Source organism: Melospiza georgiana, chromosome 6 (assembly GCF_028018845.1).
Source record: "Melospiza georgiana isolate bMelGeo1 chromosome 6, bMelGeo1.pri, whole genome shotgun sequence".
Classification (NCBI taxonomy): Eukaryota; Metazoa; Chordata; class Aves; order Passeriformes; family Passerellidae; genus Melospiza; species Melospiza georgiana.
The window spans coordinates 7465043-7478474 of record NC_080435.1 but is presented as its reverse complement, the minus strand read 5'-3'; the positions used below and the strand labels follow the sequence as shown (position 1 = coordinate 7478474).

General features: G+C 42.6%; 1 protein-coding gene across 6 annotated transcripts in view; it reads right to left on the bottom strand.

Moving 5' to 3' along the window:
• NR1H3 (nuclear receptor subfamily 1 group H member 3) overlaps positions 1-13432 on the bottom strand; it is a 30734-nt gene continuing 17302 nt past the window's right edge. For all 6 annotated transcript variants that reach the window (XM_058025929.1, XM_058025931.1, XM_058025930.1 and 3 more), the window contains exons 2-9: positions 12717-12960; positions 9718-9984; positions 5847-6055; positions 5428-5607; positions 4900-4999; positions 3255-3368; positions 2341-2435; positions 1-1945 (exon numbers count right to left, since the gene is read on the bottom strand). In XM_058025929.1, the coding sequence (XP_057881912.1) occupies positions 1799-1945; positions 2341-2435; positions 3255-3368; positions 4900-4999; positions 5428-5607; positions 5847-6055; positions 9718-9984; positions 12717-12834 (1230 nt within the window). In that variant the 5' untranslated portion in view covers positions 12835-12960 and the 3' untranslated portion in view covers positions 1-1798. The remainder of the gene's footprint in view (positions 1946-2340; positions 2436-3254; positions 3369-4899; positions 5000-5427; positions 5608-5846; positions 6056-9717; positions 9985-12716; positions 12961-13432) is intronic.

Below are 13432 nucleotides of genomic sequence, written 5' to 3'. Positions count from 1 at the left end.
TCAAAATCCTGTATTAGGCTTTATTCTTTTATATAAACATTAACATTTCTCAAACAGATTAGTTAAAAATACAGATTTAAACAAGAATTTTTGCAATTGCAATGAGTTATAAAAAACAACAGATTATTTTACAGATTGTTACAAGTGCTTTACAAAGGTGCAGAGTGAAGGCCAGTGGCAGGGGACCAACCTCAAGTGCAAAATGGACACGATACCCTCACCACGGGCATAGCGCTCAGATACACAGCCAAAAAAAACAACAAACAAACCAAAAAACAGACAGACAAAAAAACCCCGAGCCATGTGAACCTATGCTCTTGGGATGCTCACCGGGCAAGCAAACATAGACCCTATGACAGAGAAGAGTCATGAGACCAAGCTACCAGGATATTTAAGGTTACATCTCTGAGATCAGCCGTAAGATGTCTTTTCTTGGAAAACAAGGAACATATTTAAAACAGTATATTTCTATTCTGCCAGACAAAATATTGCTGTAAATCCTAGAATACTTATGGATGTGGATACTTAAAACTTGGGCCATAAATCCAGTGTGGATCTCACAATGCCCAAAGTGAAGAAAGGATACAAGACCCAAGTGTCCTTCTGAAGGAGTTGGCACTCCTCATACAGGAGGGACCTCCATATCCCGTGATCATCACTGAAACCTTGAGCAAGTACCTTGGAAAGACTTTGGCAAAAGGAAGACGATGCAAGTGGATCTGATTACACCCAATATTCCTGCAGCCTGTGATCTGAGAGTTGTGCAGCCCACAGCTTATGCAATGCCCACATATTTCACTAAATGCAGTGTGTCCTCTCTCCTTGGTCAATACATCTTCACACCCACCTTGGAACACATACCACATGCTCCAGATTCTTGGAAGTTTTTGAGATCCTTCCACCACACCCACCTTACCTAGGTATGAGGCCTACCCACTTATTTTCCTTCTATTCCACCCCTAAAGATAAAATCTATGCCCTGATTTGTTTTGAACTAAAGTTGTCCAGCTGTTAGCAAATCAAAGGTAAATTGAGCTGAGAACCGCCATGAGATAAAACCGTGATGCATTACATAAAAAAAAATCCACTACTTTATGCCTGACATCTTTTTGATACACAATGTTCCCTACCCAGAGGACCTCCTTGTTAGACAAAGGGCACTACACATTACAGGAATCCTTTTTCCAAAGGAGGGCCAGAATAAAGGGCAGCTCTAGAGATGTAGTCTCATAATAAAGAAATAAAAGCTACTTCTCTTGGAATCATTGTAAAGGGCAGCACATTCAAGAGATTTTATTTATAGGAAACCCAGTGAAACCCCTAGAACATCCACACTGACTTCCCTGAGCTCCTCAGATCCAGGTACACTGGGGACCCTGCAGAAGCCTTTTGAGCTGGGTTACTCTCAACAGAGAGCTTTTGGCAAGTTTCTGCAAATTCATTTTCATAATCAGCAAGAAGAGGATTAATGGGGCAAACCCTCAGCATATGCTTAGAGAAGAGAAAGACTGAAGAAAAAGGAGTTGAGGGGCAGGGGGAAAGGTCTTCATTTCTACCGTTTTCGAATGTTTCATGTTATTCCTTTGGGGTACGGGCACTACATCGAAACCAACCCCTCCACCTGATCTAGCCCAGCTGCCTCCTGCATAGTCTCATGACAGCACTGAAACCCCAGGCTCATCACTCCCTGCATGCCCAGCCCAGGGTTCAGTGCTTTGGAGAGGGGAGGCTGGCTTCTCGTTAGCAAAGGCTGGGAGATGGCATTATGTCAGCATGTCAGCGCCCTGGGAGCATGCAGTCACTCATGCACATCCCAGATTTCTGAGAGCAGGGGCGGGAGTTTCTTATCCTGCAGCCGAAGGGCAAACACCTGTTCAGAGTGGACACTGCTCAGCGTCCGAAGGCTGACCAGCTTCATTAACATCCGTGGAAACATCAAACGGTCCTGCAGGGCCAAATGACAGCTGTTAGTAAATTCACCTAAACTTTGTTTAAAAAAAAAATTACCACTACCGATTACATTACACTGTAATCACAATCCCTACTTCCTCTAGACCCAGCATTCTTCAGGAGGATGCAGTATGAAAGAACACAAGAAGTACGTCATGTCTCAAAAACTCCAGACTTTCCATGCTGCCTAAACTATAAAACATGATACAGGACAGCAGATTGTGACAGCTCACAAACCCTGCATTTACAGGTGCTATCAAAGAGCCCAGAAGAGTCAAGTCTGACAGTACAGGCAGCAAGAGACCTGTTACAGCCAATACTGCAGGAACTCTGCCTGCATAAATACATCTGCTTGCATCATCCCTGGAGATGTTCTGGTCAGGCACTTACATTTGGTCTGTTGATGCAAATGTAAGAATGAAGTGCTTCCACATAGGTGTGCTGCAGCCTCTCCACCAGGGACTGGTCCTGCACATTCGGTCGGTCTGCCAAAAAGCAGGTTAGAAGTAAGCAGAGTAGACATAAGCAGATTGCCACCAGCAGCTTCACTGGATTTAACATCTCTGTCTAACCCCACTTCCTCCTATGGTGTCTTCCCAAAACTTCATCTCACATTCACCCAGCACAGCTGGGAGATATATCCATGAAACTGTGGTATCTGTGGCAGTTGCCTGTAACTGTTCTTTCTCAGTGATGTCCACTGCACATGGGGAGTCCAATCCAACTCCTATAGAGGTGGAGAGACCAAACACATTTACACAGTACTGGTTGGTCTCATGTTCTTGTCCCAGAAAATATGTGAAGCCACCTATTCAAAAGCAAATGGGAAAGGCTCTCCAAGAGTTGAGCCAGTTAGGAAACAGGAACAAAGAAAAACAGTCATTAATCAGGTCACAAGACAGAAGAGTAGAGGTGGCTTCTTGGCAAAGCCCAGTCCTGGCCGGGAGTGATACTGCCTCTTTTCCAGAGTATGTTTGCTTGCCCACTAGATGTCACTCATGCTGTGGGACCTGCATCACACCAGAGAGGTGCCAAGGACATGAAGGGGGCAGTAAAATAGCAATTTCTAAATGAGGAAGATAAATACTGGCTGGCTTTTCTGCACACTTTTCCAGTAGTGAGGAATTAAATTTCCTCTGCAAGTGGCACTAGACAATTCAGAATATAATGAATAATATTCTCCCTTTATCACTAGACTCTATACATGCTCAATTACTCCTTTTCTGCATGTAATATCCCTTCACTCTACTTCCTTTGCCCTCTGACTCACTACTGTAGCTCTTCAGATGTTCCTGGCTTTTTACCTGCAGAGAAAATATTGATGGCAATTAAAAGTGCATATTCAGCATCATTAAGCTGTAGCTCATTCATTCCCTTTGAGAACTCAAAGATGGGGTTAATGAACTCAAACTGCAGACCTGCAACAAACAGAAGAGAACAAGGTGAGGCAGTAACAATTGTCTCCCCTCTCTCTCCCCCTCCCTTTCATGGAAAAGGCTGCCAGAAATCCACTGCTCTACACCAGAGAGTGGGAAGGAGAGACAGGCAGGGAAAAACCTTACATTATGCTTTAATGAATCCTCGCTTTACATCCACTACTGGTGAGCACCAACAACAGTGGCTGAGGAGTCAGAATATATCTGTCAAATGAAACTATTTCTGGGTTTTCCTAAAGCCTTAAATGCCCCACAGCACATTATTGGGCAACAGCTAAAGGAACACAACATCAGCTATCAGACAAGTCCATCAAAACATCAGAAGGTCACAAGCACAACATTTGTACTGTCCACTCTCACAGCATCACCTCCTTCACACCAGCAGCCTTCACGCTTTCAAAGAAACCTTTAATTCCACTCTTCAGGTTCATCTAAAACATATATGAGCTGAAAATATGCGGTTCCAAGAACTCTGAACTATGCCATTTCCTTCAGCTCAAAGAACTGGGAGACCTGAGGCAGAGTCTGACCTAGGCTTCCTTCATTGATAAATGCAGACAGAAATGCACTGATATTTATTGCCGTAATAGAGACCACTGTCAAATCAGGTCTCTTTGTGCTATGTAATCATACTGAAAACTTCAGGCCTTTCCTCCAAAACAGCATCCAAGTTTCTAATTTCCTGCATTACAAATGCATCAGACAAGGAAGAACAAAGTGGAGGGAATAATTCTGGATTCCTGCATTTTGCCCTTCTAATAACCCGAAGAAAAGGCTACCAGGAAGTGTGTCATAGAGAAAAATTGTATATACAGGCCATCTCAAGTGGTTAAATGGCTAGTTGTATATACAGGCCATCTCAAATGGTTAAATAGCTAGTCAAGGAATAAAATTTCAAAAAATCAGCTGAAGCACAGGCTAAAGTCTTGTTTTCAGAAATGCTGAAGATAAACACTTCTTGTTACTGCATCTGAAATTACAAACACTCAGAGCTCCTGAAAAAATACACTTCAGAGATCACAGCACCACAAGCTACCATATAATAGGATGATGAAGTGTCTAGAGCAGTCTCTGTGGATCCTCAGTGCACAAACTTTGTATCAACTGAAATGTAATCACAGTAATGTCAGCACTCCAAGCATCCATCCAGATTAGCAAGTGACACACTTGCAAAGGAGAGAAGACTGTGGTTTAGATTGGTATGATCTGATACAGATCCACCACCATGTCACATTTCTACAAGCAAGGAATTTCACACCAACTGCCAGTCCTAGGTGGCAATATTTTTATGCTTTAAGAGTCCAGATTTTCCCAAGCAAACTGACATGTAGAAAAATACATAACATGAGCTGGTACATTAAAAGCAAAAAAAGTCGTTTGTGAGGCTATTGGTTTGGTCCTGTTCTAAACCTCTCACCACAAACTACTTCCAGCTGCCCACATTAAAAAGGAAAACATGTAAGAACACAAGACAAGACAGTAGGGAGGAAGAAACACCTGTCTAATGCCCCACCTGCTTTGGCGAAGTCATCCCGATTATAGCTCAGGTCTTTAAGAAAGGTGATGCTCTCAATCTCCGGATTGTAGCGCCGAGATGTCTCCAACAACATCACCTGTGGACAGGAATAAGATATACTTGCTTTGAAAGCAGGAAGAAATGCTACAACATCAATACATTGCTGACTGTTGAAGTATCTTTGAAAGAAAAACAAAACAAAACAAACACCAAACAAAACCACTCCAGTTGCTCAGAGTGCTTAAAAATTCCAAGACAAAGTCTGTGGTGTCTTGCTTCTGGGAAACGGGAAATTCCTGCTTACCACTACCAAGGCACTTGCCTCATTCCCTTCCTGTATAACCAGGCACTGCAGTACATACCCAGGCCTCTTGCCAGTATAACATCACACTGCAGTAATGGTCCCACAGCTCAGATCCCTCAGTATGCCATCCTCAAAAAAGGGATAGAACTAGTTCTCTGGGTGGATAACTCCAAATTCTTTCATCTCTGCTGCTATGATCTGGGGTGGAGTCAAACCCTCACCTCTATGGTAGATGTCTTCAGTAAAGCAATCTGATCTTCCCTGGTGAGTTCCAGGAAGCCAGGTAATTGCTTGGCAAAGTCCACGATCTCTTGCACAGAGATAATTGCAAGTTCTGTGAAGTGAGCAAAACGCTGCTGCCTTGCTTCACGGTTATTTGGATCAGGAATCTGGGGCCATGGCTGTAGGAATGGGAAGAGACAGCATATATTTGTGAAAGATGGAGCCAAAGATGAAAGATAAGATGAAGAGAACAAGGAAAGAAAACAACAACTTCAGAATATCTTTTCCTATTCTTTACAGAGCTTTAGCCCACAGATGCCGTGTCTAAAGCAACTCTGTTCTGCCAAATTTTTTACCTAAAATGCAACTCCCCAAACTTCACTTTTCCTTATTTTGGGTACACTGGTAGAGTTCTTACCGTCACTTTGAGCCTGTCTGTGAAGGAGCGCTGGTTGCACTGCTGCTGAGCGGCCACGAGCTTTTTTATCATGCTCAGCTGTTCCGGCGTCAGTTTGTGGGAAGGGCTTGGTGGATTTGGAGGGTTTGGACGCACCACAACTGTCCGAGCCTGGTCATCTTCCTGCTTCTTCAGTTTCTTCAGTCGGATCTGTTCTTCAGACAGAACATCTGAAGCAGGAATAGCTCATGATCAATCATAGGAACACAGTGGAAACCACACTAAACACAAGGTAACGTGCTGTGGATGTAGAGGCAGAGATCAGAGCTGTCTGTACTGGGCATAGCAGAGTGTACACAACAGAGCCAACAGTGATACTTATTTGTTTTTCTCTCTATTCCCTCCTTAAAGTTGTTTCATTGCCTTTCTTCTAATCATACTGTTATATAAAGTGTTCACAAAAGGCATAAGCTCCCCTCATGATGCCCTGCAGATCTCAGAAAAACAACAGTGACTTTCCCCATAAAGCAATTCCCTAAAGTGTCATGTTACAACAGATGCTCCCTTCATATGGCAGTGTGTCCACCCTATTTTATATTATCCTACTGTTATGTCTTTTTTCAATATTGTTAATTTAACAGCTTGTATCATTTCACCCTCTTCAAAGGTCAGACTCAGTCCTGGGTAGAGTTTGACAGTGAAAGGGTCATTTGCTATACAGGCCATCTGCAGCAAACTAGATCAGTAAGATACCTCAAGATGAATAATGGAAGAGTAACTTGGCATAAATGTACTGAGGACCAACCCCAGGTCCTTCAGGAAAAGTGTTACAAGTCTCCTTCAGTTGTTAAGTCAAAGGGCAGATGTTAGTTGGATGTAACACGGTAAGGAACAGAACTCAAAGGCATCTGCTCTACTGAGGGCTGATGGGGTCCCTCTGTCAGAGAAAGGGAATCACATTTTTTCTCCTAGGCTTGTCAAACAGCAAAGAGGGATTTAAACTAAATCTGCCTAGGGACAGGAACCTCAACCCATCTCTTTCCTCTCCCAAACTAGTTTGATGCCAGGGCCAGCAAGAGATGCACAGAGCCTGGAGAGGGTATGCAGGTCAGCAGGAAAGCACCTGAAGGGCAGCACAATGGAATTCCTGCCACTCCATCCATTAAGTCAGGTTCATCAGAAGCCAAACTCAAATGCCTTTATGCAAACGCACACAGCACAGGGAACAAATAAGAGGAGTTAAAAACATGCACACACCTGCACAGCTGTGATCATATTGGCATCACAGAGAGAGGGTGCACAGCAAGTTGGCTGGCCTGAATTTCAGGAGAGCAGACTCTGGACTCTTCAGGAATCTGCTCAGTAGAGTACTATCAGATAAAGTGCTGGAGGGAAGAGGGGCCCAGGAAAGCTGGTTAATATTCAAGGATCACCTCCTCCAAGGTCTGGAGTGATGCATCCCTGTCTCTAAACTGGAATAGCACAGATTTTACAGATAGATAACCTGGAGGATAAAAGATTGGTTGGATGGTCACATTCGAAGAGCTGTGGCCCATGGCTGAATGTCCAGGTGGAGATCAGTGAGGAGTGCTGTTCCCCAGGGGTTGGTGCTGTTTAACACCTCTGTCGGTGACATGGACAGTGGGACCGAGCACAGCCCCAGCAAGGCTCTGACAGCGCCAGGCTCTGTGCTGTGACTGACACTCTGGAGGGAAGGAAACCAGAAAAGGAACTGATTGGGGAAAAAAACCCTCCCTCTATATCTTTAAGAACAAAGATAAATAAAGTTTGACTTTACAAATAAGACTTTAAAAGTGCCGAAAGATTCTTTGGCCATTTTTTTTATGCACAGATAACACAGAAAACAAAGGAGGTTGTAATGAGGTGGGGGGGTTAGTTCCCCCTGCCATGCCCACAGTGAGAGGACAAGAAGAAATGGCCTTAAATTGAGACAGAGGAGATTTAGATTAGGTATTAAAAAAATTTTCCTTGTTAGGGCATGCATTAGAGCAAGTTGCCCTGGGAGGTGATGGAGTCACCATCCCTGGAGGTGTTTAAAGGGTACCTGAATCTGTGCTCGGTGATATGGTTTAGTGGTTTAAGGGTTACAGTGGTACTGCTGGGTAGACATTTGGACTTAGTGATCTTAAAAGATCTCTTCCAACCTTGATGATTCTATATCTGCTACACAGAAAAGCAGGAGGCCCTAAAATTGAACAGGTATATAACTGCACTTCTTAACAGAATCACATTAAACAAAGACAAGAACTGGAGAGCTGCTGTAAGACAGCATTCTTGGGATTGGAAAGATTGACAAAGAACAGCAACCTTTATCCCTGACTTCAAACAGGGAGGATGTGTGCACAAGTACATGCACCATGCACAAAATTTACAATTCTAACAGCAAAGGCATTTAATACAATTACCAAAATAAGGATTATCTATAAGATTAGAGAATGCTACTTACAGTGTCAGTTTAAGAAGGGAAGTAATTGATCCAAGTGATTACAGTCCCTCATCTTGGGACTCCAATGCATAAGAAAATTTTATCTGGTAACATGTTACTTGGCTATTAATTAATCTTAAAAACTGCCTATGTGCAAGCTCCTACACCATGCTAAATTCAAAGCAATCTAACTTACTCAGCTTGTCAGGAAGGAATTATTTAACCTCATGGTTCACACTGGCTTAAGAACAATAAACTGGCCATGAATAACTTCAGTCTGGGAATTAGAAGAATGTTTCCAGCAATTACTAGGGGGGAAGTTCTGGAATGACCTTGTAAGTGAAACAGCTGGAGGGAAAAGCCCTTCGTTTCTGTCAAAACTAACAAGGCAAATTTGCAGTGGGGATCACAGCATCAACAAGTATTGCTAAGTTCTTGATAATAACACCAAGATTCCATTTGATCTAATTTTCCTGAGCAGTCCTCAACACAAAACCATTACTAAATGCAGAAACATACTGAGGCTCTTTGTATCTACCTGCAACAAAAGAGAAGCAAAGTGAACAAGTGGTCTTATTGCATTGCTTTTCAAACACATCTGTTTCGTATCTCTTGGGAATGGGGAAATGGGGTAAAGACAACATACATAATGCTGATACAAACCAGTGAGACAAAGATATATGATGTGCTGTGTTTCATGCTGAAAAACTGAACAGCATGTCTCCTAGCTCATTGGGACTTAATTTTTGCAAAATTATTTTTTGCTTCTGAAACACCCACTATTCCTAGCTGTTCTGGGTGCTGACTGTCAAAAAAGAAGACTTCACACAGATCTAACTTTAATTGAGCATTCATTCAGTCAGTCTTGACCAGCAAAGGGATGAAACCTGGATACCTTGGCCAAAGAGGGCTGTTCCTGATATGCAAGCAGAAATGTTGGTGAGTATTTAGAAACAGCATCCTTATGGTTAGCGTGAGAAAAATAGCAGAGATCACCAAAGGGAGCAATGAGATTAGCTCATGCACAAACACAGCTGCAGTACTGTGGTGCTGCCCTTGACCTCTTTTGCAGGCTCACAGCAGGAAGCAAAGAAAAGTGCCTGTTGTTCAAGGAGCATGGTGACCAATCTTAACAGTCCTGGTCACAAGCCTGACGTGCCTGACACACTTTACAGCACCCTGATGAACATGTGAGTCTTTCCTCTGCTGGTATATTCCACAAGTTCTTACAAGGAACAAAGCAGGGCCGGGTGTTAGAGTTCCACTAACAGCCTCGCCTCCCCAAGTGATCCTTATTGAGCTCTCAGTGACTTCCCACACACATTCCAACATTCAGCCTGCACAGCTTCCACGTCCCCCCTCCCCAAGCACTGGCACTGCCCCCTGCCTTACAGCGCCGGTCCCCAGAGCCCGGCTGTGCCATCCCCAGCCCCAGTGCTCACTCACACTGCTCCCGCATGCCGGCCTCCTGGCACTTGCGCAGCCGGCACTCCTGGCACTTGCGGCGCATGTACATGTCCATCTCGCACTTGCCGCCGTTCTTGCAGGCGTACTGCGCGCCCTTGATGACGCTGCGGCGGAAGAAGCCCTTGCAGCCTTCGCAGCTCAGCACGTTGTAGTGGAAGCCGGAGGCCTTGTCCCCACACACGCTGCACACTTCGTTTCCCAGCATCTTGGGGGCTGGGCCCTTCTTCCGCTTCAAGGGGGGATTTTCTACCAAAATGAACAGTAGCAAGGGAAAAAAAAAACAAACAAGTAAACTCACAGACATGAAGGAAGCGTGCCCCAACATCCTCACTCAAACCCATTATCTACCAGCCACACACACTCCTTCTGGGCAAACAAGTCTTCTGCGGCAAATTTACTGACATAATCCACAAGGTTTCACCTCAACTATATAAACAAATATAGCTTCACGCTTGTTCCTCTCCAAAACAGAGTGAAAGAGCCAAAACACACTGAGGCCAAGTGTTCTGCACTTTCCAATTACAGTTACGTTACTAACATGAGAAAGACCTATAAAAAAGTTGAGGTGAAATCCAAAACTGTGCAAAAAGTAAATTTCTTCAGAACTCACCTCAAGTTCTCTTACTTCTATTTTCTGCCATACATAAGGACAAGAATAAGGAAAAATGTTTCCTCAACTCAGTAGTGACAGAAAGCCAGTACTGAAACTGTGACCCTAAATAAACCAGATTGAGCAGACAATCCCTGTAACTGAACACTTGGGGAAACTGTTGAAACAGAAGACAGCAGCTTGCGGAGTTAGCTGCAAGAAGCACACAAGCAGTGCACTTCACAAGCTCTGTGAGCCTTTGGAATCCTGAAGCCAGCATCTCCTCTTCAAGAAGGGCACTCCCCACTCCTAAAGCTGAAATACTCTCATAGTGACAGTTCCTTTACTAAAACTTGTTGTTCTATCTCAAACATGGGACCTTCACTACTGCTTCACATTTCAGCTGGTTTTGTGCAGCAGCTCCCAACTCTTCCTATATCATTCTGAGAGATTTTAATCTTAGTGGCTCTGCATTTTGAAAACATCTTTGGTCTGCTCCAACACATCTTACCTTAAGCACTCCAGTCGAATGCTTGCCAATATTACATGTGCATTCCCCCTCTATTGGCCCTCTCTCTTTTCCATCCATTTAATTCTAGCTATGCTGACATCTGATATTCTACACAGCTCATAGTGCAGGTATTTTTCTAAGTGTCAGATATTATTGATTCATGGCAGCTGTTATAAAGATTACAACCAGCATGTCTTGATAAATCTCCAGATGATGTTTAGATATGCCTGGAAAGCCTTTACACTGGAGTTACTTTGAAGAAAAAGGCTACTGCATTTCTTGACCAGCATCAGGGTTATAATTGTACGTCTTATTTTTGTACTTACTCTTCCAATACTTCCTTACTTGTGTTTATATTTACTATTCTGCTCAAGTTCCTGAAATGGTAACCAGTTTTAGGTCACTCTCAGGCATTATTATTTGTGTTCCTCAATACAAGTTTCCAGCCATAAGTATCTTGGTGTTGATTTTCAATACCACTGACTTTACAGAGGCCTGGAGGTCACTCAATTTGGCCTGCACTTCTCATTGTAGATTAGACAGCAAGAAAATGTCATCAGAAAGGTTAAATTTCTGATATTCTCCTCTCTTGTTCAACTATATTTCTCTTCACACACTACCAAGTAAAAATTATGCAATGCCTACAGTTATTTCAGATTACTTAGTATAAACACATTTAATGGCAGACTAACTAGTGTAACAACTTTGCTGAAGCCTCAAGTGATGTTCATATGCTTCTGAGGAACAGCAGAGTACTCCAATGACTTCCACAGATAAATCTGTCCCTCTTTTGGATTTCTTAGCTTTCTCTAAAAACATTACATAAATTTCTTATTACCTTTTCTATGACTGCTTTATTGAGACAGATAGGTTTATTCTTTGATCTATGCAAATTATTTTCCATCTCTGAGCATGAATTATTTTAGTTACATAGATGATTATTGGTATTTTCTGTAGTCAAAGATAACACAGAAATAATGTAAGATGTATAAAGAAAGCATGAATGCCACTTCTGAACTTTTAACGCTCATTAGGGCCCTCCTTCCTCTGTAGATTCCCTATTTAATAAATATTTTCCACATTTTGTGTCTTTTTTCCTTACATTTTCATAAGGAATTAATCTACCAATTGCTTTATTTTCAAGTCCTCAGACCCATTTTAAGGACTTTTATTGGACAATCTCATATCAACTTTTAACTACTCTCTTTGTTTCTACTCCACTGAGGAATCCTCATTCAATGTTCAGATTCTCTCTTTGTTTTATATCAAGATTGCCCATTGCCTCACTGCTGAGCAAACACATTAATTTGTCATATTTTCATTAAGAAGATGATCCTATGCACTTATGCTTTCCTTTTTTTCGTGTTACCTGCCCAGAGATATTATACAGTCTTCTTACAGTTTGAAAGTGTAGGATTGTGGCTATCAGCAGCAGCTTTAACTACATCATCTCAGTTCTATGTCTGATACTCTTCATCCTCAGTTAACCTAAGAAATACATGGAGAAACTCCTACTGTCTTCCCATTGCACCAACTTGCAAAACCCTATCACTTCTTTGCACCACCTACCCTTGTTGGATTGTCACCTGTAGTGAAGCTTTATTGTTCAGCAGCTTTTGGTAAGCCCAAAAAATCTTTATCTTACTGCCATGGACCTAGTCTCTAGAAGGTCAAATAAACAAAATATTCAACACGTTTATCACTTAGATAAACCCAGTCTTCAGCTATCAATAACTGACTCTATTCTTAGACATCATCTCTGAGTGCCTCAAGCACAGAAGAAATTGCCCTAAAATTTTGCCAAGTAGCAATTCTGCTTACAGCTGAAAGAATGGACAGTCTTTATCATGCATAGGTTTAGTGAGAATCTTTGCGTACCTGCATGCTCAGGGGGGTTCTCTGAGCCCGGGAAGAGTGCAAGCCCTTCCTCCTCCATTTCAAATACACTTGCCACCCTCTTCCCATGATCCTGTGTGCTGAGTTGAGTGGGACCCATGGAAGCCACACAGGAAGGGCTCACTATAATCTCATCGCTGCAGCATTGTTTCTGCCAAGCAAGGGGCCACAGGCATCTATCTTCAAAGTCCTTAGTTTCTCTCTACTGCTGAAAGTCAGGAAGTACCTGTGGAAAAAACAAATAGATGCAAAAGAGGCAAGAGTTCAACTATTGAGACTATTAACTTCCAAAACCTATTACAAGTTGTATCACAAGCAAGCTTCAAGATTTCATTTCCGTAATTAGCTTTGTTTTATCAATGTTTCCACTCTTAAAACACAATATTTAAACAAACTGTGGGAAAAGGTACAAGACTAGCATATCCAGGTGCAAAGCTATTATTTCATTGCCAACAGATTTATCAAAGCAAGACAAGTCTTCATTACTGCCAACACTACCAGTGCACTTCATCCCTGATCTCTCCAAGTGTGTAAGAAGGAAATTCCTGACATTATAACCAGTGGCCTTTGTTAAAGTTTCCAGTAACAAATAGCTCAGTGCTGCCAGCTGCCCTGAATTTTGGTGCATGCATTGCAGAGCATATAGAAAATTGGAAAAGGGATTTTTCATACAACTATTTAGCAGACTACAAAACATT